Below are 27,475 nucleotides of genomic sequence, written 5' to 3' on the forward strand. Positions count from 1 at the left end.
ATAATGATCAAAGGTCACTTACCCACAGCATTTAAAACAAAGTCTTAGATCACAGCTGAGAGAAGTGGAGAATTTTTACCAGCTGACTACAGATATTCTGTGTATCTGTATTTTCTGGTATTTTTTGTACAGCCAGGAACATCTACTCCATCAAAGTCACAGCTACTTAATGAGCAACATACTCCAAGCAAAACAGTGCTAGAGGAACAAGATCCCTTCCTTCCACAAACCCACATAATGGGGAAGCCCATTTCTCCTCTTTGCACAGTAATGTCCTACAATCCCTTCTGCTGCATCAGCTCCAAGACCCTCTATACCTTGCAAGTCAATCCAACTCACTAGTCCCACAGAAAACCATCGATATTTTTTCACTCTCCAGCTTAATGAGCTACAGCAGCTCACAGAAGATCATAAATACCAGAAGTAGGGACGAAACGTTTCCTTTGTTTCCTGACAATAGCAAATTCTTCAGTCAGCTTACCAAGATATCTTACAAAGTACAACTCAATTAAACAAAGCACCTGAAATTGTTCTAGATGTGACTCACTTTCAATTAAGGCAAAACTCACCAGCTTTATCAGGGCAATCGCTATACCTATAGTTCAAATGTTTCTATACAATGTATGCTTTCAAAACAAAGGTGATAAAGATTTCCAGCCTTTGACATGGCCTACAAGTCGGTGAACTCGAAGTTCAAACACAGGGCAGAGTTTTATTTTGAAGACTGTCCCAGGGGTGATTGCAACTCTGACCAGCCTGGTTAAGCCGCAGTTAATATTTTTCCTTTCTGGTGCCTGACAAGAGTGCCTGTCAACTACTCGATTGCACAATGTAGCACTACAAGCAAGGTATTACTGCAGCACTTTTGCAGTCATGCAGTGCATTGAGTTTCAGCTGCAACTAGCAATTCACAATATATTTTGTGTCATTGCTTCAGTGATCAATTACAGAAATACTACAAAACACAAGAATTAATTTTTGATCTATTAGCTGATATAAGAAGTCAGGGGACTGATTTAATTCAGTTTTGCCTGATAACTTTTCTAATAATGAGGAAGAAATTTTCCAATCTACCACTCCACTACTTACAGAATTTGAGGAACAGCAAGCAATTTGCAAAACACAGTTTACAACAAGAAAAAGCTAGAATAATAGAATCATTTAGGTTGGAAAACACCTCTAAGATAATTGAGTCCAACAATTAACCCAGCAATCACCACTAAACCATGTCTCCAAGTGTCACATCTACACAACTTTTGAACATCTCCAGGGATGATAACTCAATCACTTCCTTGGGCAGCCCGTTCCAACGCTTGACTAGCCTTCCAGTGATGATGCTTTTTCTAATATCCAACCTAAACTTCCCTTGCCACAACTTGAGGCTGTTTCCTCACATCCTATCACTTGATATCTGGAAAAAGAAACTGACACCCATGGCACTACAACTTCCTCTCAGGTATTTGTAAAGAGTGACAAGGTCTCCCTTCAGTCTCCTGTCATCCAGGCTAAACCACCCCAGTTCCCTCAGCTACCTAAGGCAGACAGATGCCAACCACCAAATACCTTTGATAGCAAGTGGATTGTTTGAGTTTTAAAGCATTCTGGCATCCGGCATACAAACGGCTTCATTGCTGCCCAGCAGCAAGACAGACAAGATCCTACATTAATGAATGCATTAGGCAACTGAAGCAACACAGACAGGACAGAGCTTTGCAAGGTCTGAGGTCTGACCACAGCCAAGCTTAGATTGCCTACTCCTACAGCTGGCCTTCAGGAAGTTTTGACCAACAAATGGCAGAGGCAAGGGGAGCCAACAAGGAAGCTTTTATTATGCAACATGATCAAAAGACACTCTTTCACTTACCCAAGAGCACATTAAATAAAAATTCCCAATATAACAATGGAAACTGAACATAGCTGCTTCTTAATAAAGGAGTACCTTGGAGAAGGGAGAAAAATTGTAGGAAAGTACTCCTCTAGGCTACAGCTATTCTTTTCAGTCAGGCCATAAGAAAGCAGGAAAGGAATTCAGAAGAACACCAGTCTGAGTGTTTGGCTCTCTGAAGTTCTGAAAGAATAAACTCATCTATGACCATGACAACTAGTTTTCTACTAATTTAAGTCATAAGTTCACCCATACAACACCCACACTCTTCTTCAGACTGTTACCCCGATATCGAGCCAGAAGCAAAATGCTCTGCAGGTGGCTTGCACAGCTGACTGGTTTCTGAAAATACAGAGGCAAATTATCAGTCTCTTTTGCAGGCTTTCCTTGTGTTAACACTTCATTCAAAAATCTGTAGGATTTTTATGCTGGAGTTCTCTCAGACTCTGAGAGGTTTGACTTGGAAACAGGCTGCAGTACTAGAGAGATGAAGCAGAAACCGTGCTTCACTTCCTTAGAAACAATAATAAAAAGATGAACACACAGAGACTGCTAAGTTTAAAGCAATGCCAACCTTCCCAGCTGAACAACAAACAAGATCAATTATGATAAAAAAGGACAGACTTTATATTGTAAACATCTCAGTAGTTCCAAGAAATTGAAGAGAGGAGTAAAAATTTTTGCATCCATGTGAATGAAATGTGACAAAAACCCTTAAACTCCTTTTTTATTCTTAAGCAATCAGAACAAAATAACCTAATGAGTAACTGAACAGCCAAGAGAGCAAAAACATAAAACTATCATTTTCTTAGAGGCCAGCTGTGATTTAAGAGATCTCATTTGGTTGTTATTTCCCATGTAAAACATTCTTCTTTTAGTCATAGCCTATTCAGAAGAGAGGTCCCATTCACTTTGTCACACTACTCTCAATATACTCTGTAAGAAACCCTGTGACCCCAAATAACCAGAAGACACCAATGAATGAAAAGGCCTTCCACAAAATGAAGGGGAGGGGGAGAAGATGCTTTCAGATTAAGTTTAAATGCCTCTATAGAACACTCCTTAACAAAACAGGCTATGATTCTAACAGTTTGCTGCACACAAAACAGCAATTTAAGCTGTTTGGCTTGAAAAAAACCCACACAGACCCCCACAAAAAAATCAGTTTAATGAGAACTTACTTCATGAAAATTCCTACTAGGATTACAAAGCTCCTAGTACAAACGTAAGTACCAGTGTAGAATATAACTGGCCAGGACACTGTTGTCCAAGGAGAGTAGAAAGATTGCTAATAATACTTTAGGCATTATAGACTGATGAAGACTATACATCTAAGGCTTTAGAATTGACATCTATTCTGTCAGCTTTCTTTCCTTGGGGAAAGACTTGCTGCAGACAGAAGTTGGAGCACCGTGACCTTCTGAAACCCATCCAGAGTTAAATCAACACAACATTCTTCTGCTTGAGCTCCTGAAATTTAACTTAGACTTGCTAGTCAACAGACATCCTAATCAAATTGATTCTATGGGTGCATAGCATCTTATCTACAGTGAAACATTCACTGAAAGTCAGAAACTGGTCAACACGTCAACACAACTTCACAAAATAAATCCTTCTTCACAAATGTCAAGGAAGAATCCACAGAGGAGCTTCTCAACTTGATAATATGAATGTCATTTCCTATTTTTATCAAGTTACTTATGTCTCTAACTCAGGAAAAAAAAGAGTACTGTTTGAAGTTGCCCACAGACTAGAGTCCAAGTACTCTTGCTTACTTTCACCAGTCAGCTTTAATTCAAAGCAATTATATGTATCCATTTCTTCACTTAGGTTCTTCACAAAATTATTTACAGAAAGCAAAAACAGCTGCACCCAAAAACAGAAGGGGGAAGGGTGCCCTCATGGTTTCTGGGGGAAGCTTTTATGTATTCCCTTAACTCTTTAACTATATTTCCAATATATTGATGGTATAACTGTACTTTTTTTCATTTGGTTTGTTTTAAGCTGGGCAATGTAAAAACCACACCAAAATCAAAAATAAAACACCAAAGTTTTTTCTTGATCAGTCAAGATATAGGCACAGGCAATAGTGGAATAGAAATTAAGCACTGTGAAGTGACCCCATCAATCTGCTTTCTTATCTTTACATGAACGGAAGGTTTAGAAAACCTGCCACAACTAGGACAGTTAATTCCCACTTGATTAATTTTTGATCAAAATTCCACTAAACATATTTCTTCTCCATAGGTGCACAGTACATGCCCTGAAGTTTCATGATTTATGTACGCAGAGCTTTTCTCTAAGAGAAATGTTGATTTTGGTACTAAACCTCCACAAGACCCACCTAGGTAGATACCCAGGTAGTGCAAAAAGCTGCAAGTGTTGCTTAGTAATAAATTGAAATATAAACTACATAGCTAGAGACACCACTGTGTAACAATACTCCATGAACCTTCCTGAAACCCTCCAGTCTCTGCCAAGGACATCTGTAAAGGCAAGAATATCAGCAGCTTTTGAAGAACTACCTACCCATGGAACCACAAGGCTGTGTTTACAATGAGGGAGACAAAGATGTGAGCTTCAGTGATTTCTTAGTGCTTTGTGCCTACAAATACTGACTTCTTTTGACTTTCCATCTCCTCAAGTGGATATTTTTCAAAACTTCTGGACAATAAACACAATCACTCTGGGCAATGAACAAAGTATTAGCAAAGTAAGTATGAGACTAAAGACAGTTTCCATAAGAATATGTGTGCCAACTAGCCATACATGCTTATAACCCCTTACACCTATTTCTCACAGCACACTCCAAAGACCTACAAGAAGTAGCAGTTATGAATTAATCTCATTGTGAATCTTAGGTGAATACTGGAATACAGGTAAGTGGCAAAATGGTGCTCTACTACAAAAAAAGCAAATATCACTGTTGTCAACAGTAAGCTTTGAATCCAGGAATAAGAAACTTTGCCAGCTACCAGATACCTAAATTTGTCTAGCAAACACACAATTCAGAAAGGTACAATATCTACACAAGCTGAAAAGATGCCTAGTACCTACCTACAGAACTATGAAGTAGAATCCATCTTTAGAAGAGGTTCAGAATTGAGACTTTATCTCAGCCTTTGATTACTTGCTGCTGCTTGACCTTTTTGGTTTACTGTTTTGCTCTGTCCCCCAAAGCAGCACATTTAGAGCATACTGAAGTCAAGGTAATAATCATGGCTTTAATTCAACTGTCCATGTGATGTTCCTGCTCACTGAACCATTCTGCACCCAACAGCGATCCAATAACCCAAGAACAGAGCATTGCCCTTGTAAGCTGCTATGTAAGACCACAAACCATAAGAACAATGCCTGTATACAACTGCATTATGAATCATGACAAAGCAGTGACAGGTGACTTCCAAGAAGCCATTTATTGCTCTGACCAAAAGAGTAGCACAGTGAACACAAGTGACCATAGCCAAGCAACTTTCCTTGCCATGACACTCTACTCCACATACTGATCTACTTGTGGTATCCCACTTCACATGTGAATAGAAACAAGATGTAAAGCAAAAACAATTATTTTTCTGTTAGAAGTTGTTAGTACTGATTTGACAGGCTTAATGATTTGGCACAAATACAACTTAAGAACCCAGGGCCATATAGCATACCTAATACTTACCTGAAAAAAAGATTCTAGTCACCAATGCAAACTTTCCCAGGATCTTAAAGTAATTATTAATGACAATCTCAAGGGCACAGCCACTCTCCCTGTCACGGAGTTTGGATAAGATGCATCTGACAACAGCTGCTTGCTTTTTCCCCCACCTCACCTCATCAGTTTTATCTCTGGCTCACTGAATGAAGACAGACAATTAATATGGATTATTTCAAAGAACTATGAAGAACTGAAGAGCTGGGAACAAGCTGGAACAGCTGGAAACTGCAGCCTCCTAACCCAGATCTGTCTGATCAAACTGTTCGGTCACAGCAATTACAGCAATAAAGCTGAAGGCAGTAGGATTTCCTTTGCCTTCTCTTTTTTAAGTATCTGCAAGAAATGCCCAGCTTTTAGAATCATTTCCATATAATTACGGCTATTAGAAAAACACAATGGGAAATACTAAATTTTAGACAGTCTGCAAACTCAACAAAGAGCATTACAAGCACAAAACATCCTACATAAGATACTCCAAGTTGCTAGGCTACCTGTGTAGCACATCCAGTACCTTTTGTTTTTTATTTTACATTGTGGGAGCACCTACACACTCTGACAAAACACAGATTAGTTGCTCTCTCTCAGGCACACAGACACTTGGTACAACTCAAATTCTGGGAAGCAATATCATTTATGAGCCTGTGCACATTCAAAAATACAAGCAACCTTCTCTTGAGAACTTCACAAGGAAGTAGATTTGCTACAAATATTCAAACACGGGACAATTTTTTATACCATTTCAGTTCTCATTACTGACATCCTCTTTTCAAGAACTACAGGATAACCCACTTACATTGGCAACTGTCAGCTTTGAATGAATCTGGACAACTTAAAGTAACAATGAGAAGTCTAACCTTTTGAAATATCAGTTCAGAAGACAAGAACTAACTACTGAAAAGGTTGTAAGAGTTTTATTACCACTTTTCATAATGGATATTACCCACTCTAGTATTTATTTATCTAGAGACAAATGTATCAAGCAAGACAAGTTTGAATTTGTTTTTAAAGAAAATCATTGGAAGTTTTCATTAGTCAATCTTATTTTGGCTGATGAGATTAAATCAGCTGTAACTAAGGCTTTTATGAATGTATAGGCAGAACTGAAGGTAGCCAGTATTGCTCACCAGGCCAAATGCACCAGAAGCACAGCCAGCTGGGCCATCAGGCACTGTGAAATAGGATTTCCTGAGAGCCACTCTTCCACTGAGGTGTCTTGTACTATAGCTTTTGTCAGGATAGAAGCAGTTAAATTTTTTCATCTATTACCCAAGCCTTTTCTAACACCAGCAAATATCAATGTATATTGACAACTTCTACTGCACACCAAGTTTAAACTTTTCTATTGTCCTGTTTTTTTCTGGGATAGAGCTAATTTCTTCCCAGTAGCTGGTACAGAGCTCTGTTTTGGATTCGCTACCAGAACAATGCTGATAACACATTGATGTTTTGTTTGTTGCTAAGCTGTGCTTATCCAAAGTCAAGGACATTCTGTCTCATGCTCTGCCAGTGAGGAAGTACACAAAAAGCTGAGAAGGAGTATAGCTGGGACAGGTGATCCAAACTGGCCAAAAGGATTCCACACTATAAAAACCTACTGCACAGAACATAAACCGGGAGAGTTACCCAGAAGAGGATGATCAGTGTGTGGGGAAAGGGTCTGGCATTAATCAACGGCTGGTGAGCAATTGTGTTGTGCATCACTTGGGTTTTTCTTTATATTATCATTATTATTAGTAGTATTAAAACTATATTTCACTTTGTTTAAATGACCACATTTTTCTTATCTCAACCTACAAGTTTTACTTTTGATTCTTCTCCCCATTTCACTGGGGCCAGGGGTGTAGGGTGTGGAAAACAAGAAGCTGTGTAGTGCTTAGTTGCCACCTGCGGTTAAGCCACAGCATCTATGAAGAAAATGCTCCAGAATTCCAATCAATTATTGATTTGGGACAAAAAGCAATAATACTAATGTTACTGGCCGATGTGTTCAAGTAGTGAGGCAAAAGGAAGGTAATATCATGGAATATTCTGACCTGGAAGGGACCCACAAGGATCACTGAGTCCAACTCTTTAAGTGAATGGCCCAGACAGGGACTGAATTCACAACCTTGGCCTAATTAGCACCATTCTCCAACCCACTGAGCTACTCTCATACAATATACTGCAGTCCACATGACATGAGGAAAAAGAAAAAAAAACATGGGAGAGGAAAACACTAACATGGAATAGAAGGAATAGCAGGACATCTCTCAGTCCATCCCTGAAACAAAGTGGGTGCACCAAACTTATTCTTCAGCTGCTACTATCCTTATCCTCAAGAATCCATCTCCCCTTTTCCTGAGAGTAGGCAAAGGGAGGTCATTTCTCAGTTTGGGATCCCACTTTGAGATCAAACCTCTCCCACCTCAATTTTTCAGTAAATAGATTAATCTCTTTCTGTCATCTTAAAACATTTAAAGACTTACTGTCCCATCAGAGTGACTTGAACAACAACTATAACCCCTCAGTTTGGGAGACTTAGAACTGCTGGAAACTAAATTCCTCACTTCAAGCATAATAAAGTAATATAGAGTGTGCTATAAATTATGATAGTCCAGCTGCACCTCCTGTGTAGTATGCTAAAGAGAGAGTAATGCGACAGAGATCCTAGGCGACAAAGCTGGATGTCCCCCAGCTTCCGGTTCTGTGCTAGAAACTTAACAGAAGTCAATTCAAGCACAAAGCACAGTCCCTGAAGTTTTCAACACCACACTTAGAACTAAGTAAACTCTATCTACACCGTCAACAAGTAGCAGACGCTTTAATAACACTTGGCAATTGCCACGACGATTTGAAAGGCATTTCCAACACCAACAACTTTCACTTTCCTCTCCAAGCGGTTTAATGAGTACCACTGTGATCGTCCAGGCAGCGATATGCCCTGGTACAGGAAGCAAATTCCAGTTTGAAGTCCATGTAGCTCGTAGTAGTAAAAGGGCCTTTATCATCTTACTGTCACGTCCAAAGCCTCTGTCCTGCCCTAAAGAGTATCTGCTTGCTAGCGAAAGAGCCTGTGAGGGTCAGAACCGCTCTTTGTGACCCGCAGCAAGACCCTGCTGACCCGAGACCCGCTCCCGCACAACAGCCCACGGCCGCCCGTGACCCGGGCCAGCAGACCCGCATCCCCTTCGCCCCGGCTACTACGCTGGCTACCCCTCGCCGGCCCCACCACCGGCTCTTTTACCTGGTGAAGAACTCGGCGAAGGTGCTGCCGGCGCCGGCGATGCCCGCCCGGTGCCGGGCCCTCTCCGCGGGCTCCTGCGGCGGCGGGGCCGGCTCGGCGGGCGCGGTCCCTCCGTGGGGCAGGTGCTCCGGGGCGCTGCGGCGGCGGCTCACCTCGTACGTGTTGCGGGAGTTCAGGTTCACGTCCGTGAAGCCGAGGGGCGCCGGGGGCAGGGCAGCGGGCTCTGCCCGGTCCCGGCAGGTCCGCGCGCCGGGGGCGGCGAGCGGCCGGCTGCCGGCGTCGCCCCCCGGGCTGCGGGGCGGCGAGGGACTCTCGGCCACCGCCCCCCCGCGCCGCTCCGCCTCGCTCCGCAGCCGGCAGCTCCTAAGCGGCTCTTCCAAGGCGGTTCCCGAGGGGACGCCTCCCGCCGGGCAAGGGAGGAAGCCCCCGTTCTGCAGTTTCGCTTCCTCCTCCTCCTCCGGCCCCGGCTCATCCCGTCTTGCCCGAGGGGGCGGCGGCGGCTCCTGCGGCGGCAGCAGGAAGCCGACGTCCCCGTTGGTCATCCTCCCGCAGGGGCCCACAGCGCAGGCGGCTCCGTTCGCAGGCTTCTCCGGGCAGCGCTTCCCAGTCGCCGCCGCGGCGGGGCCGAGCGCCGCCAGGTACCGCTGCAGTAGCCGCTCCTGTCCCGGCCCGCCGCTCCGCCGGCTCGAGCCCCGGCTCCCATCCCGCTCCCCGTCCTCCTCCTCCTCCGCCGCCTCCTCCTCCGCCGCCGCCTCCTGCCGGCCCGCGGGAAGCACGGCTGCGCCGCCCGGAGCTCCGGCATCGTCCGGCCCCACCATTTGCCGCCGCGGAGCCCCAGGGGCGCGGCGGGGGCCGGGGCGCGCGCCTTCCTCCGCACCGGCGGCGCCGCGAGCGCTGGCAGCCGGCGCCGCTCCGCGCGTCGGGCAGCGGCCTCGGCGGGGGGCGGGCGGGCCCGGCACACGCAGGCGCGCGGCGCCGGCGGCGGCCCTTCCCCCCGGAAAGTCACCATAGAGGGGCCGGGCAGGAAGCACCCGCCCGCTCGCCCTCCCGGCAGGGCGGCACCCGGAACCATAGAGACGCCACCCAGACAGGCCCTACCCCGCCAGAGGCGCTGCGGAGGCCGCGCCCCGCCCCCGGTACCGTATTCCACCTAGAGGCTCGCGGCGCGCAGCGTGTACCGCATCCCGCCGATGTGCCCAGCCCGGCAGCCTCATCCCTCCGTCCCTGCCCCAGAGCCGCCCGGGCCGGCATTGAACGAACTGTCCCGGCTCGCCGGCAGCTGGGCACACGCACGGCACACACACGGAGGGCCCAGGGAGCCCCGGCACCGCTGGCCCCGCGGGGGCGGAGCTGTGGGCACGAGGGACGGGCAGGGCAGCATCGCTTTTTGCAGGAGACAGCATCTACCTGAGCTCTGGGGGAAACGGGACGGGGAGAAAAGGGAAATGAGATCGGCACTTCAAAATCCTGGGGTGAATCCTCTACTGAGCAAGGGATGGGATGTCATAACTCCTCAGGTTAACGCTGGGGAGGCGAATGGAGGGCATTTACAGGTCCCATCAGCTCTGTTTCCCACAACATTTCTCAGAGAAAAAACAAGTTTTTACAGTCTTTTCGGCCCAGCAGGAGTGCAAAGCCACAAATCACACGCAAAAAAAGAGGCAAGGGGGCTTCAAGTCCCCAGAAAAGCAGTAACAGCATAGGTCCCATGCTTGCTCTTGTAGGCTACCCCTCATCCTAGACAAACAAAAAACAACACCCCAACCCAACAGATTGCTTATGTATTCCAACAGTAAATACTCACAGTTCGTAGCAAGGGAAGTGCCACTGTCCCGGAAATCCTTGCTCAAAGAAGTTCTCCATTTAATAACCCCACCTTCTAAGGTGTTCCAGCGTGGTGGGGGGGCCTTGCTTTTAAAGGCAGGCGAGGGGAGCATGCCCAGAGGGAGGCGTGACCCTCCACGGGGAAGGAACAGCCTCTGTTTAGTTTTCCCTTTTTTTTTTTTTTTTTTTTTTTTTTTTCCCTTAAAAATTGTGAGCATTTTGGAAAGAAAGGTTTAAACTGGGATTCTTCACCTAAATAAAAAGTTGACGCATTTCATTGTGTTGTTAGCACTTTGTTAGCACTTTGCTAAAGTCTGGGCTTTGCTCAACTTAAAAAAAAAACAGTGATTTTCTTTTTTCTTGTCATGTTGTAACTCTACTTTTGAGGTCAGATGTATAGCACTGGTGTTATACATGCAACAAGGAAGTCTAATCTCACCCCTTTTGACTTGAGTAACTGGCTAATAGTTGGGATCTCAAATCGGATTTGACTATCTTGATAGCAAGCATGCAGCCTCATCCAGCTACAGCTGTGCCAAATAAGGGACCATTGACCTCAGCTACTTGCAAAAATGCCCAATAAATATTTCCAGAATTGCCTATCCTTTGAATATGCCAGCTGAGCTGCTTATGGGAACACTTTGTACGCTACTTTGGTCAAAAGAAACCATTAACAAAGATGAACTAATTAAGCTTTTTTGTTAGCTAAAGCTTTCTATTTAAAGTTTTGCTGTAACTAAGATGGTAGGCTTTTTGTTCTCCACTGTGATTCAGGTTATCTCAGACACATGGAGACTGATCACTCTGCCTGCTGAGTGAACATACATCCTGGGTGCTACAGAGGCTCTCTTGCTTTTACCAGTGAGAACTTCAGATTTAAGGAAACACCCAGATCCAGAGAGTGTCTGTGTTCATTCTCAACAAAGTGTTCACTGTTTACCTGGGATGCTCTATGGCAGTGTTACCCTTGAATAGACTTCAGTGATTTCATGAATGCAGCAGCAGCAAAGCAGTACCAGATGTTAAACAAACTGCAAAATGGAGACTGGCCCTGAGGGTGTAACACAGGGCTGGCTTATGGTGCACTGATTTCAGTCCGTGCAGCAGAGGTAGTTGGTAATTATGCCAGGGGTTCCAAAGGATAGCACATTGTGTTGCTCAAAATAAGACCATTTGGTTTATTGGATTTGCATTGATTTCCACCTCCAGGACTGCTGTGGTTTAATCCCAGACAGCAACTAAGGCCCACACAGCCATTCACTCAATCTCCCCGTGGGATGCGGGTGGGTAAAAATGAGGAAATTCATAGGTTGAGATAAAGACAGTTTAACAGGTAAAGCAAAAGTTCTGCACACAAGCAAAACAAAGCAGGGAATTAATTCAGCACTTCCCATCGTCAGGCAAGTGTTCAGCCAGTTCAGCTCAGTCTGATTTGAATGAGCAAGGATGAGCAGGAAGTCTGCAGAATGATGTGAGCAATCCACAGGGAAGAAGTGGGACTAAATAGCAGATTATGGATGAAGAAACTGTAATTTATAATTTGTTCCCAAAGACTGAGAAACAACACCAGTCTGTAAAAAGCCCAGACAACAAACTATATAACTAATAAGCCCATGCCCATCACTAACTTCTCATTATCAAAAGGACAACATAACAAGGATTCAAATATTAGTCTAACTCTTGTGCCAATCAATGCTGCTAACTGAAATACCCACTTAACAGGTACACCACAACCAATATGTAGCTGATAGTTTCTCAGAGCTGTTTCATTACTTCTGTAATTAAAATATGGAATGGCTTCCTCAAATCAATGTATAGGAAGAGCTGTACCCTAGGGCTCCCAAAACCTCAGATGTTCTATTGGCTATGTAGTTGTGATATCTGGCAGTCCACTCCCAAGGCTTTCACTTCTTTGGAAATGCTACTTTGGAAAGAACATCTTGCACCCCACTAATAGCAGTTTGCATTTTTAATACAAAGCCCTCTGGACAAGATCTCATCGCAGAGTGTAACTAACAATTAATTAAGTTGTTTGGCAGACTCCTGCACACTGAAAGCTTCTCCTTGGCACATTCCCAGTCCTGCTGCAGTCCTAGAATTAAATTACACTGCCTGTGCATCAAATGCACTGTATACCTGTATTCAGGCACTTCAGTCTGTATTACTATGCTTGTGTATGTTTATGCTTGTGGTGGTTCAAGCAGTGCCAAAAACACCCTGAGCACTGCTATGGGCCAAGCTGTAGCTGTCATTGCTTGTTAGGCACCAGGAGCCTTTCCAGGTTATTGACAGTCACTGGAAGACTCTCCTTCCAGGTAACCTCCATGTTTCCCACCGCCAGACAGGGCTAATTAGATGATATACCTGTATACAGACTTCTGTTTCCTTCTGGCTATCACCATCAAAATACAGGAAAGCCAAAGACTCCAATGTATTCAAATGCTCCTGGTTTAAATGTCATTAAATCCATATGGACAGAGAGTTACCTAGAAATCACCCTTATTTGAAACCAGGTTAAAATATAAACAAACAGAAGTATTTATTACCACATACAAAACAGATTTGTAATTACACAGACTCTTAACAGTGTAGAAGAAATTAATGAAATAAATTTAAAATCCACTTCTGTTATGATCCAAAACTCTTTTGCTTTCCTCTTTCTATCCAGTTAACCAATTAGACACTTACCTGATCCACAGTCTCTGTCCATGTCTGCCAGAAACCTCATGATGTGTTCACAGAAACTTCAAGTTTTCTCTTCCTTTTTGTACAAATTCACCCTTTGAGATGCACAAAAATGGGCAGAGAACAGACACAGATGAAGCAGAAGAAAAGGAACAAGTGTCAACAGGCAACACAGGACCTCATGTTTCTCTGCCTGAGATTGTCACTTGCTCAGGCAGTAGCTGTGTGTTGTTAGGGGAGGCATATTTTTGGGATGAAGTGAAAAGGGGGTCACTGTAATGAGGAGGAGATCTGAGCCCATTTCTCCTGTCCCTGAGAACATTTTGGCCAGTTGTTTTCCACCTACCTCTTTTGGGTTTAGAGGGTTTAGAGGACCAAGAACAATTACTCTCTTACATATCTCATTCACTAATTTTGAATCCCATATATTCATATATATATTTTTTGCCATGTTTTTTTTGACATTACTGTCCTAGCAATTCTGTTAGTTTCACAGCACATGAAGATGGATTTAGCTTTCATAGCACAGATACAGGAATAAATAGCTGGAAGCAAGAGCTGCCCACCTCAGTTTACAAAGCACTGCTTGTGAATGTTGAACCAGGTCCGAAATAATAGTAAAAAGGAGTTTATCCTTAAAAGAACAAGTCTCCCTTATCTTGGGCAAACAGAGTAAAGGGGAGTGGTTGGAAAGTTGGAAAGGGTAAGGTTCCATTTACTGCAGTGTGTTTAAGCTGCACTTAACTGGCAGACAATCCCTCAGGAAATGCTGCAGCCAGGCACAGCCAGTAGGAGTAGGACTAATCACAGACAATGCAAAAGGGGAGAAACTTTTAAAGTGTATTATTTATTGAGGACGTTTGTTAATTATATTTGCTGAGAAATGTTTGTCTATTTGTACAAACCAATATGCAACATTTGGCACCATGGATGGACAGGAATGAGGGAAATGAGGAAAAAAAAGGCGTATATTTACTACACAGAAATATCACTTTCTAATTATGTGGTGTTGCATCCTACACATATCCTGAGCTATTTTCCAGTCAGCACTGAGAGCTTGGGTTGCTGAATTAGTCTATAAAGTTTTTCATGTTATGCTTATCAGTGAAGTGTCCCAATCCAACACTGTAAATGGAGCTATTAGAAGATGGCTGTGGATGAACAGTGTGACAGTGGGACGCTTCTCGTTTTTCAGTTCCAAGGGCATTATGTACATTATACTTATTTTATCCTGACTCAGTCTGAAGAGCCAATCATACACACTGCCTCCACTTCTCTGTGTAATTGTTTCCATAGATGGAGCATCAAGGAAGAACTGAGAGAGACCTGTTCCCAGTCTAAACAGGGGTGTCTCAAGGAAAGTACCTATCATGCAATCAAGATATAGCCAGTGCACCTGATATTTGGCATGTTCTACCACAGGAAAAGAAGCATATACTACAGACAAGGGCTTTTGTTTATCTGGTTTTTATTCAAACACAAATTTGCTCAGCCCTTGCTGGAGAAGGAACATGGAGCACTAGGTGGCAAGCTGTGTGAGCTGTTGGAACTTCTGGGGCAAAGATTGTAATCTAGGGACTCCTGCAGGACAGGTTTGTTGCTGACCAGGGATAATTTCCAAGTAGTTATTACTACCGTGATCTTTACTGCGAGCATTTTCTGTGGCCTTTACCAGCATGAAGTCTGGGGAAATCCAGATTAATTTGCATATTAAGAACAAGAACTTGAATCTGAATCAATTTCCAAAGCAGCAAGTGTAGGCTGTGGAACCTTATCTGTTGTGCCTACAAGTCTGTAAGTAGCCTTGAGCATCAGTGCCCAGTTACTTTACATGCTGTGGTCCAGCCATGAGCTTGAAGTAAGTGGGTAAATTAGGCTTGTCAGTATGGGCTCATACCCTAACTTAGGTAAGAGAAAATTTATACTGTCAAATGAGGGAGAGGAATCCAAAGATTGCTCTAAAATATGTTGGACAGATTATAGGGATGTGGAATTTTCAAAGAAAGAAGAGTGAATATAGGGCTGTGAACCCTTCAAAGGGCTTTTATCTGCCTCCTGGCATCACTTCTGCCTTGCATATATTCTCTGTACTGAACCACTGCTAATCCTCAAACACAGGTTTTCCAAGCACTGAGCCTTACTAGTGGCAGTGACAGGATCTTCCCTTCAGGAAGCAGCTGTGCACCGTGCCTGTGTAGTGTGACTGTGCAGTCCAAGCTGTTCTGACAGGGGCAGCGTGCACACTTGTAACAAGATGAGAGACTGAAATGCTCCTTATGAAGCACTGGAATTCAGCCTATCAAGTATCACATCTCCCAGGTGCTAGAAAGCTTGCCAGCTTGCTCAAAGGCTCTGTTCCAGTAAATCTCTGAAATAAATGAACACAAAACAAAACACAATGTTGTGGCTGTCTGAAATTCTTTAAAGTCAAATAATGTTGATAAGAGATTAAATTTGACTTCTTAATTCTGAGTGCTGGCACTGCCCTGTATAGACAGAAAATCCATTTGAAGTCTGTCCCTTGAAAATAATGCACATCATCTCTCAAAAACTTTTTTACACGTTGTGGAGACATGGGCAAAAAAGTAAGGGAAATGCATATTTATTTTCAATTAATTAAAATTCACATATTCTGAAGTAAAGCAGACATCATTTATCTGCTGTGTTGGAAATATATTGTCATAAGTAGAGGCAAATTAATTATTTCTACAGGGATCTGAGTATGATTTGGAAATAGTTCTGCCACATCAGTTGGTAAGAGCGAATTTCAAACATCTTTCATTCTGCCCTCTATTAGAAACATGGGGTGGATTGCATCTTTTAATCTTAATTTTAATGCTAGTTTTATAAATGCAATAACAGTCAATAAGGCATTTGTATCTTAAAGTATACAGAGATAGCATTTTGAAATGGTGAACACTTTATTATAGACTTGATGACTTTAACCTAGATGAAACACTAGTTAAAATAATATAGGTACAGATTACTATAGCAATGTCATGTAATTTGCATTCCTGTTTAGAAAACAAAACCCATAGCTCTTTTCTCTTTTCAGACATGTCTCACTGGAAAATGGCAGGCACTGTGATAAAATATCCGAGCAGCTGAACACATTGCTTTGTTAAATAAAATGCAACTCAAAAATATAGCTCATGTGCAAGAAAGCAAAGACTGCATTAAACCCATCTTTCTGCTTCCTAAATCACTGTGGGGGGCTGTGTCAGAAGCCAAGTCCACCGCAGCATTCCTGCAGCCAGCTGTGTGCAGCTTTGCCCTGCAGAGGTGCTCCATGGCTGCCTGGGAATGGTGCTCAAGACCAGGAGAGTTAAGAGCATGGTCACAGGGCTGTCGGGCTACTAAAGCTTCTGGTTTTACCTTCTGCATTTGGGACCGCACCTGTCACAACGGGCATTTCATCCTTGCCTGAGTTGGCAAGGGTGTCTGCTGTCAAGGTGAAAAATACTGTTCAGGCACTGGCACTCTCCCAGGAAGGCCCAGTCAGGGGGCCAGAGGGGATAAAGTGCCAGCCCTGACCTCTCACCTGAGCTGCCTTGAGAGGCAGCTAACTAAAACTGAGCCAAGGGTGCTGGTAAAAGCTGGACCACTAAGAACAGCGGAAGGGGAAAACTCACTCTAGTTCTGGGGAATAAAAGAAATAAAATCATGATAAAAGAAAGCAATGGAATGACCTTATCACTGAAAAGCAATTTGCCAAAAACCCCAAGATGATTTATGTCTACTCAAAACTAAACCAAAGCGCAGTCCTCTTGAATTCTGGGATCCAGCTTCAAAACTGAATACTGAAAACAGCCCCAGGAATAGTAAAATACAACAGAGAGAGAATAAGAAAGCAATTTGAAGTGTTGGTAAGGCTCTACATGGCTTTGTGCGTTTCCTGTATCACTAGGGAGTAAAGGGGATAATCAAAGAGGACTTAGGCAGTCCTGGGAAGGGGAATATTTTCTTCTCTATGTTAGTTGCAAACTGGAAGACATGATGGGAAGACAGCTACTCTTGCTGTAATCTTTTCAGTAATGGATACAAAGATTTCTCTCAAACTGAAGAGTATCTGTAAGAAAAATCAGAGAAATCCTATAATTTTAAAAGTGTAAGAGTCATCTTGTCTAGGTGGTATGCCCAAGAACTCTGAAAGCACTTACACATTCAGTGGTGAAGTGCTAGAAAAAACATGCAGCTTTCATGTGAGACCTGAAATACCAAAATAGTGCAACTTCCCTTTATCTCTCTAGGAAATCAGTTCAGCTGCTTGGTGGTCCAGCCAGCAAAAGGTGGCATCTTCACAGCTGAGAACCCCTTGTGCTGTGATACCAGTAAGTGTTGTGGAAAAGCCATTTACCTATAGTGTTTGTTCTCCTAATGCCCTTACACAGGAATCCCAATTACAAATAGAGTCTCTCCAAATTAGGCCATAGAAAGCATTGCAGCACCTCCACAGACTGGAATTCATAAGCTCTCCTACAGTAATGCTTGGTGGGGCTTCCCAAAAAGTGAATTTGGGATCTCTGGCTTTTCTTTTTGGAAGAGAAGCCAGACCCTTTTCCCAGAAAAGTAATTAGGTTGGATCTTTTTTTATTTGTCCTTATTTAACTTTAAAGGTATTCCAAACTCAAGAACTGATTTGGTAAAAAACTCATGGTGAAATCACTGAAAGAACCATATTAACTTCAAAATATGTAAAGAGCTACAGAGTGGATGTATTGGATGATCTGTATTGGATGACACAAATTCAAATTATTTCTCTTAAGTCTGGGCAGACTAAATATGCTTTTGATATTTAGCTGTCGATTTAGTTATTCTTCCTTTAACTTCTCTAGACAGTTTCTGAAACAATGAATTATTCATCAACTTCCAGTTCACTCATACAGCTAATCCATATCTCTGTAGTAAGCTACTGTTTTCAGCAGTAAATGCTGGATCTGCTACATGAATAGGTTAGCAGCCTCAGTATACTATCAAGTTCACAAACTCACATGGCATTGAAAGCATGAATATAATATATAAAGCCAAGACTATAAGTGTACAGACACACATATATGTACAGAAAGATTCTTTAACTATGCAGAGATGAATAGTTGGTTAGACAGATAATCATATTGGTTTCAGAGGTAACCTTATTGCCTTCAATGACATTTTTTCCAAGATGTTTAAAATCAGTCTCCAACGGGACTGTGAAGTCACCAGAGCTAATCACACACCCCAGTTTAGTCTGATTCACATACTACAATGGCCTTTCAGCCTGCAAGGAAGACAACTTAGCCACAGCATCATTTTACCAGTACCTCAATACATTTTACACAGTGAGACCACATACTAAAAATTGACACCACTTCCCAAAGTTTGTTATAATAATCCTCCCCCATTTGGACAAGATCTCAAAATTGAATTAACTATTTAATTAACCACTTTGGTATTACATTCATTTGACAAAGCAGAAATGCTGACACTGGATCAATGTGGCTGCAGCCTCCTGTCACTGCCTGCATGAGCACACAGCATCAGTGACACTTGGCACTAACCCTGCACACAGCTCCCAGGCACAGAGCACACCCTGCCATTCACCTACTGGAGGCTCAACCCCCCCAGCCAGCTGTGGCACCACGGCACAGGTCACAACAAAGGCAGTGCCCTTCCAGGAGGCACCTTGAGGCTTAGGTTGAATTATCATGTCCTGTTTGAGCACTGAGTTTTAACCTGCCCCAGTTGTCCAGCTGGCATGTCAGTGAGCTAGACTGAGGAATGAGCTCCACATGCAGTCATAGTAAACTGTTAAAGGCTCAATTTTAATTTCTGAATCAGGGCTCCTTTTAATCATATGTGCTATAAAACATGTGAGCACTTAGTCTAGGATGATGTCATTTTATAAGGGAGAAGACAAGGAGAAAGAAAGGGGAAGGACAAGGAAACTGATCTTGGTTTCTTATATAAATCTCTTCTTGGAGGGAGAGAGATTTTAAATGCAGTGATTGCATTTTAAAAAACATACAGTATCAAGCCATTATATACATATTGCAATATATCTTACATATATTCTCTGGGTAAGTTTATATTTTTCACAGATGGAACAAGCTTGCAAATTTTCTCAAGTCATGAGAGGCTGATTTATCCATTCCACCAGTATTTTTTCCATTATTTTGCCCAGAACTTTCCTGTTCTATCCCAAGTAAGATAAAGTCAAGAAATAGTTAAAATCAAAGCTTACACCATTTGCAACTCACTTCACACACTAATTTTCACACAGCGTTGTGTTTTCCCCTGTGTTTTTCTTTCCTCCCTCTCCCATAAGCTCACATTTCACTCCTTCCAACCCAATATAGGAATAAAAGCAGGGCAATGCTTCTATTCCTGTCTTTGCCACTGACTCACCGTATAGTTTCTTAAGCATTTACATTTTCCACTTGGACCTTCTGGTATCTAAGAAGATGAATGTGTCTGTTGATGTCTTCTTTATGGTAAGAGCACTCACAACGTCTCTCTCTGTGCAGATTCTATTGTGTTTAGTAAGGGTTGAGTCCACACTACTACCTCCTATCAGTGAGGATATTAGAAGGGGTTCTGACCTCAGCCTAGATGCCTACTTTAATTACAACAATCAGAAATGTATCTTTTGAGATTGGTCAGTCAGATTTTACTTCAACTAACTAAATTTTGAGGTGGGGCACTCACAGATATGCTCACAAAACAGCATCATAATATACACTCTCCTTTATAATACATGCTAAAAAGGAGCCAGAGATACTCAAAGAGCATAATGTAATCCTGGGAACAGGAGATACACAGAGCTATTTTAATATGGAGAATGCTGGCTACCTTGTGCTACAGAGCCCTGCAGCGTTACTGTCTGCTGAATATGCAGAAGCATTGCTCTTTCCTTTTCAGTGTATTGCCTTAGGTCCAGCTTCTGTCCCACTTGCAATCCTTCACAAATATATTCTGTCCTTTGGGGTCATTTTATTGGTTGCTACATAAAAGTAAATGCATCAAGTCAAATTAGCAAGTGTGTAGATAATTCTTACAAACTAAGATTTAGTCCTTACTATTGGAATGAATACCTATTGGAATGAGATGAGATATTGGATTGAAATGAGTGGTTTGCAGATGTTGGCAAAATCTATGTACATGGAACTACAGATGCTTCCAAATAAGATGAAAGTGGAGTTGGCTCTTATATGCCAGCCTATGTTACTTTTGCAGCTCCTACTTCTTTAACAAAATATATATTTAATTCGAGAAGATTCTCCAGCAGTTGTTTGAATTATGAGTTAGTCTTACAAATAAACACATTAACAAGAAATGTATTCCAATTTTCAGTATCATAGCAGGAGTAACACAGTGGGCTGCTTAATTAAGACTGTGATGTCCAAGGCACAAAGAAAATAGGATCTTAAAAAACAGGACCAACTGTTAACAATCTGTTATGAAATGGTACAATCCAACTAGTTTAGCTTAAATATGCTGATTTTTTTTACAGGGTAAGCTGCCAGCTATGCTGTTCAAGGTTTATTTTTAAAATTTCCACTCTCTCTACTAATTACCAGAAATATCATAAGAATGAAAATCAGATACTTACTGCTTGAAAATTATTTGTATTGGAACTAGTGACTAGAGTGGTTTTAATTAAAAGGCAAAGAAATAAAAAAATACCTAATGTAAAAATAAATACCTGTTTCCCATGTCAATTAATTGCATTCATTGATATTTTCTATTCACGTCCTAATTTCTTTTTTCTCATGACAGGATTACCATACAAATTCTTTGAAAATGAAGGACTATGCCCTATTTGCATTAGGGTACTTTATTGAATGTAGGCTGCAAATATGTGCTGTAATTATATACATTTATATGCAATTATATACATTTATATGACAATATGCATATTATTATAATGACAAATACAAGACTGTTGGAATACATTAGAAGACACCTTTGGCTGAAAAATAAAGAGGCAGGGTTTGGGCACTGTGAACAACTTATTGCCAAAATGCAGCAGATCCAAACTAGAGATCTTAGGTTTCTGTGTTTTGGTTTCAGTACACAAAATTTCAAACCAAAAAAATAAACTGCACAAAAAAAAACAAAACAAAAAAAACCAAACAAACAAAAAAAAAAAAAAAAAAAAAACAAAAAAACAAACCTGTTTTGGTGAAAACATATTCTGACAGCCAGATTTGAGCGCATTCCCCGTGGGTGTAAACCGTCACGAAGTGACATCCTGGTCGCCAAGCTGAGATGTGATCGCGGTCTCCAAAAGGAGACACTTGGAAAGCGCCAGGAATCCTGCCTCGCCCCTGACACTTGGACAAGTACAGGTTGAGGACTGGGAAAGGGCTCTTCCCAGGGCGATGCTGTGGGGAAAGCTCCCCCCGCACCATTGGGAAGAGCGCTCGATCCCTTCGCGGGCGGCCCCCGCTCGGTCCGGCTGCGCGGGGGCCGCAGCCGCGGGCGCCCGGCACCGCCCGGAGCTGCTGCCGCTCTGTCCCGGCTCTGCGGGCGGAACGCGCGGCTGCCCCGGCGCCCCAGCCCGGCCCCGCTCCGCCGCCGAGGGGCCGCCGCCGCCCGAGCCCCCGCGCCGCGGGACGGTCCCTCCCTCCGGCCCCCGGGAGCGGCGGCGGCGAGGGGAGGCGAGAGGCGAGGCCCCGGCAGCCGGCGGGTGAGTAGCCCGGGACAGCCCGAGCCGCCGCGGGCCACACCGAGGGCGGCGGGCAGAGATGCCCCCGCGGGCGGCCGCTCCCACAGCCGCGGGCGGCGCTGGCCGGGGGGGGGTCCCGCCGCCACCTCCGACACTGTCCCGCCGGCAGGAGCGGCCGGGGGGCCACGGGGCAGCGGCGCCGGCCCCTGCGCCGGGGCAGCGCCCCCGATGGGGAGCGCGGCGCTGGGGGACGGCCCGTGGGTGCTGCGGGCACTCACCGGGTGCCTGCTGGGCGCCCTGGTGCTGAGCACGCTGCTGGGCAATGCGCTTGTGTGCCTCGCCGTCCTGCGCTTCCGCCACCTCCGCAACAAGGTCACCAACTGGTTCGTGCTGTCACTGGCCATCTCGGACCTCTGCGTGGCCCTTTTGGTGATGCCCTGGAAGGCGGTCACTGAGGTGGCTGGAGGCTCCTGGCTCTTTGGCAGCCACTTTTGTGACACCTGGGTGGCCTTCGACATCATGTGCTCCACCGCCTCCATCCTCCACCTCTGCATCATCAGCCTGGACCGGTACTGGGCCATCGCCAGCCCCTTTCGCTATGAGCGCAGGATGACGCAGCGCCTTGCTTGTGCCATGATAGCCATGGCCTGGGCTCTCTCCATCCTCATCTCCTTCATCCCTGTGCAGCTACACTGGCATAAAGCCAAGGACAGTAGAGATCCAGGCTCCTGGCTACCCGGGACACCCCGTTGTGACGTCAGGTTGAACCGCACTTACGCCATCACCTCCTCCCTTATCAGCTTCTACATCCCCGTGGCCATAATGATCATCACCTATACCAGGATCTACAGAATTGCCCAGGCCCAGATCCGCCGCATCTCCACCCTTGAGAGAGCAGCGGGGCAGTGGCCAGCTCCTGGCAAGGAGCCCACCTCCTCTTTGCGGAGTTCCTTGCACAAGGAGACCAGGGTGCTGCAGACCCTTTCTATCATAATGGGAGTCTTTGTTTGCTGCTGGCTGCCCTTCTTCCTGCTGAACTGCCTGCTGCCTTTCTGCCAGCCCAGCCTCGAGGAGGACCCTGAAGGACAGTCACTCTGTATTGGCCAAACCACCTTCAACGTCTTTGTGTGGTTTGGCTGGGCCAACTCTTCAGTGAATCCAGTGATCTATGCTTTCAACGCAGACTTCAGGAGGGCTTTCAGCAATCTCTTGGGCTGCCAGTGCTGCTGCTGTGGCACACCCGAATCCCCTGTGGAGAGGGTCAACTTCAGCAATGAGCTGGTTTCCTATCACCATGACACCACCTGCCAGAAGGAAGGAGCTGTCCCATTGTCAGTGCCTCCTGCTGCCACCACTGCCTGGGTGCAGCCCGTGCCCCATGCCATAAACCTCCAGGGAGAGGACAGCAGTGAGGAGATGTCTATGGAGAAGAGGGTTGTGACTTCTCAGACACAGACTGCCCTTGGCAGCAGCCCTAGCAGTTGTCAAGTGCCAGCTATTTTGCAATTGGATTGCAAGGCAAAGCCATCCCTGTAAACTGCTGCCCCCTGTACAGGACTTGGTCAGTGTGCGGGACCCCATTGCCTTGTCTCAGAGGGATGAGTGATTAAACACATCTCACACACACAGCCACCGCACAGGGAGAGTTCTTCCTGTCTTTATGTAAGTTCCCCAGCAACAAAAGTCCCATGCCAGAGGGATGGGAAAACACTGCTCTTACCACAGAGGGGTGATAGGCATATGGAGTCCATTCCAAAGGCACATAGCAGCCGCACATTAACCTCTTCCCATGGCAACCTTCACCCCTTACTCTCACAGTCATTAGATATCTCCAATGCATTTGTTCACCCCCATTCTACAGTCAAACTTGAGGTATATATTAGGAATAGTGAGATATTAGATCAAAGTAAAAAAACTCATCATTCAGGCAGCCAATCCCTCCAGAAAGTAGAAATATAATATGATCCACAAAAGAAAGAGTGACCAGGTCATCTCTGTCAACCCATTTCACTACTTGTAAATATGAAGTTCAACAAAAGGCACAGCAAATAGGTGGCTTGCAGGAGAGAGAATACTGGGAAAAGTTTGTGATCATTTCTATCTGTGTAGAAGGGTTCAGCAGACATTAAGGCAATACAGTGGCATCTCATTGTCCTCTGTTTCTCTGTCCACTACTTAAAGGTTCTGCTGCTGAGCATTTAAGACTGTGCTCCACTCACCACCATCCTTGCCCCATTTTTTCCGTCCCCCACCTATGATGGGTTGCCTTTGATTTATCTCAGGAAGATGATGAAGATGTGTCTGTCCAGAAAGAGACATAAAGAATGCTTACACTGCAAGAGCTCTCTTGGGCATTGTCTCATAGATGGTACAGATGATATTCTTCAGAACAGTGATCTGTGCTGAAAGGACAGCAGCAGAAAAGAGACTCTCCTCCCAGTGATCCTGCTCCCTGTGATTTTAAACCATGTGTAGTTCTTAAATCCCTGTAAGCATTTTCCCTATCATTAGTTCTTATGGGAAAATATGCTCTTGCTATCCTGCTCTTTTCAGAAATGTGTCCTTGGGGAATACTTGGGTGTGACTGCCATCTGTTCTTCATGGACTACACTGGCAGGACAAGAGGTAATGGGCTGTAAGGAAGACCAAGGCAAAAACTTGTAAAAACTTTCTAAGAATAAGGATAATTAAGCACTGGAGTATATTGCCTAGGTAAATGATGACATATCTCTCAGTGAAATGACTGTAAGCTTCTGTCAGCTATGACAGTGACAGTGATCCTTGGGGCAGAGGCACAGAGTAATGGTCTCTTGAGATAATCTCTAGTCCTGCTTCACTATGACAATATGTCTCCTTAAGAAGCATTGTGCTTAAGATGTTTGGCTGTGTGTTTTTTTTGCATGCAACTATCCTTAGATATTCTTGAGACAAAAAAGATACAGATAAGAACTGTGAGATGCCATTGGTATACTTATTTTTTTTAGTGATTATCCATGTTTCTGAGCATTTAACAACTATCATTCAAGCATGCCTAGTGCCTCCTCTGGAGAGCAACCCTGAAATAAACCTGAAATAATTGTGTTGCCTTAAAAAAGATACAAAATGTTTTTTTGTTTTGATTCCCATTGATTCGTTTCTAGGTGATCCTATATGAACTGTACATGGATGCTGTACACAGATGTTAGAGATTCAATTTGTGAGTATTTTCCTCAATACATTTCTTTCTTCTTACACAAACCAGAAACACATAAGAATGTCAGAGTCTAACTCCTTAAAAAAACCAAACCAAACCAAAACAAAACAAACAAAAACAAAAACAAAAAAAAAAAAAAAAAAAAAAAAAAAAAAAAAAAACCAAACAAAAAAAACCCAAAACAAACCCAAACAAACAAATTTATATGTTCAAGCTCTAGGAGACATCTCATTCCATGCTCTCCACACTAAAACCCATCCTGGGGAGATACTGATAAACCTGACAAGATACTACCCTGAAGTGTGAACTACCCTGAAGTGTGACTTCCCAACTGCCTGCTGCCCTTCTGTTTCTGTTGCACAAGCTTCAGCTGGCTCCATCCCTCAGAGAGTGAACTGTCCCTGCCCTCACACCTTCCAGCTCATGGGCAGGCACTCCTCTGGCAGTCGAGGCCACACATGAAATTATTATGCACAGGAGATAATTTTTTTTTAGTATGTGTACAGTCTCATTATTAGTGATAAAAGACGTTAATGGAAGAGAAAGATTTACTTTCTCCCAAGTTTTGCCCTGCTATGGGAGCTGTCTCGCCCAGGAATTAGGCTGGATTAGCTATTTAGAGTGATGATGAAAATGGTGAAGGGCAGAGTGGGTAGCAGAAATTAGGCAATGGATATATCTGAGTAATGTTTTCTCTTAAGAACAATCAAAAATGCATGGTAGCTTCAATCTATGAAACAATATTCATGTTAAGAATTGAAAACTGTTTGTGTCAGTGCTTGTGGTCATAGTTTAAATATGCTTCATTAATAGGTCAGATTGTACCTGAAAATAAATGTACGTTTTCCTGAAGAAAAACTCCTGGTCTTTACTGCAGCTTTTTAAAGTGACAACTTGAAATTGTTTTTTGTAAGTGATGTTGGAAATAATTGTTTGTAGCTAATTGCTAATGGTTATTACTGATGTGCAGATGATACACATTACAGTAGTTTACAGTTGTAGGGTCTGCTGCAGTAAGTGCATTGTAATGATCAACACTGCAATAAATTTCAGAAATTGCATATTATAAACTCTTTATTCTCGTTTTTAGTAGCATATTACTGAAGGTACTTCATATGAAACTGCACCACATAGCTGTTCAGACTACATCTGCTGTTGCTGATTTAATAACATATAAATATTGACAATCTATGTAGTTTTATTTTCCTAGACTGCGAAGCATTCTACAGATCACCCACTTCTGTGAATAGTAAATGGGCAAGACTTATTTTTACTAATAATTTTTTGCAATGATTAACTGTGATTTCTGACTGACATTCTTCTCATGACAGGGTAAGCTGCTGCATTAGATTACACAAGATTCAATTAATATTTTTAGGTTCAAGTGTGATAAGAGATATTAAAATTATTACAATAAGCCAAGGTTTATTTCAGCAGAAATTAAGAAGCAAAATTATTTCCTATTTACACTATTGCAGCCACTCAAAACAAGTATCTTTCAAATGAAAAACTTGGCAGGGCGTTGTTACCTATTTCTGGGTCACAACTTTCTGGGTTTGGCAGGGCAAAATAAATCACAAACAGTAAAGGTATTTTTTTAGGGAGATCTATGGCTATTGCTCAAACGTACTTTTTATAACTCAGATCACCACATATCTACTTATGGATTCACCACAGTCTGTGTGAGGTATTTCACTGACTAAAAGCAGTTCATTTCCATGCCCAATAGTACCACATTTACAATACCATTAACATCACAGTGACCTAAAAAGAGCTTCTAAATAGCCCTGGTGTCAAAACAGTGCAACCTCACAGATACCTCATCAAAATACACTTATTAGCCAGTGCCTAAATGTCTGAATCAAAACACAGTTCAGTGCAGCAAAGTACAAGTGGTGGGGTTTACAATGTATACCAAATGCCTCTCCTGTTCAAATAATTCCCACTGTCTTTACTTCTGTCAGTCTACAAAGTTCTCAACCACCTGCAGGTCTTGTTTCTTTATTAGATAATTGAGATAAATACAAAATTCTTGTGGTGATACAAAATCTCAAGTAGTGGAGTTTATGGTTATGTGCAACTTTTGCAAATGAAGAATCCAGTGGAAATATCAATGTAAGGAAAACAAGATCATACCTCCATTATATGTATCACACCTCCATTTTTTTCTTTTCCCTCTGATTAGCATCAGATGCCTTAACATATCAGTAAAATTTTCTGTGAGGAACAGCTGACTTAGGTTGCAGAAAGAGAAACCTTTACACAACTCAGTTGTCAGAAGCATCTGTTGCTGCTTTGCTTTTGCCAAAGTCATG

General features: G+C 43.4%; 2 protein-coding genes across 3 annotated transcripts in view; one reads left to right on the forward strand and one right to left on the reverse strand.

Annotated features, from left to right (window-relative positions):
- TBC1D12 (TBC1 domain family member 12) overlaps positions 1-9,644 on the reverse strand; it is a 41,048-nt gene extending 31,404 nt beyond the window's left edge. For both annotated transcript variants that reach the window (XM_053949477.1, XM_053949476.1), the window contains exon 1: positions 8,812-9,644. In XM_053949477.1, the coding sequence (XP_053805452.1) occupies positions 8,812-9,629 (818 nt within the window). In that variant the 5' untranslated portion in view covers positions 9,630-9,644. The remainder of the gene's footprint in view (positions 1-8,811) is intronic.
- A 12,551-nt stretch (positions 9,645-22,195) lies between these two features.
- Positions 22,196-26,214, forward strand: LOC128791434 (D(1)-like dopamine receptor). The gene has a single exon (XM_053949100.1). The coding sequence runs from the start codon at positions 22,196-22,198 to the stop codon at positions 23,501-23,503; it is 1,308 nt and encodes a 435-aa protein (XP_053805075.1). The 3' UTR covers positions 23,504-26,214.
- Positions 26,215-27,475: the final 1,261 nt, after the last annotated feature.

This window comes from Vidua chalybeata, chromosome 8, assembly GCF_026979565.1.
Source record: "Vidua chalybeata isolate OUT-0048 chromosome 8, bVidCha1 merged haplotype, whole genome shotgun sequence".
In the NCBI taxonomy this organism is placed as follows: Eukaryota; Metazoa; Chordata; class Aves; order Passeriformes; family Viduidae; genus Vidua; species Vidua chalybeata.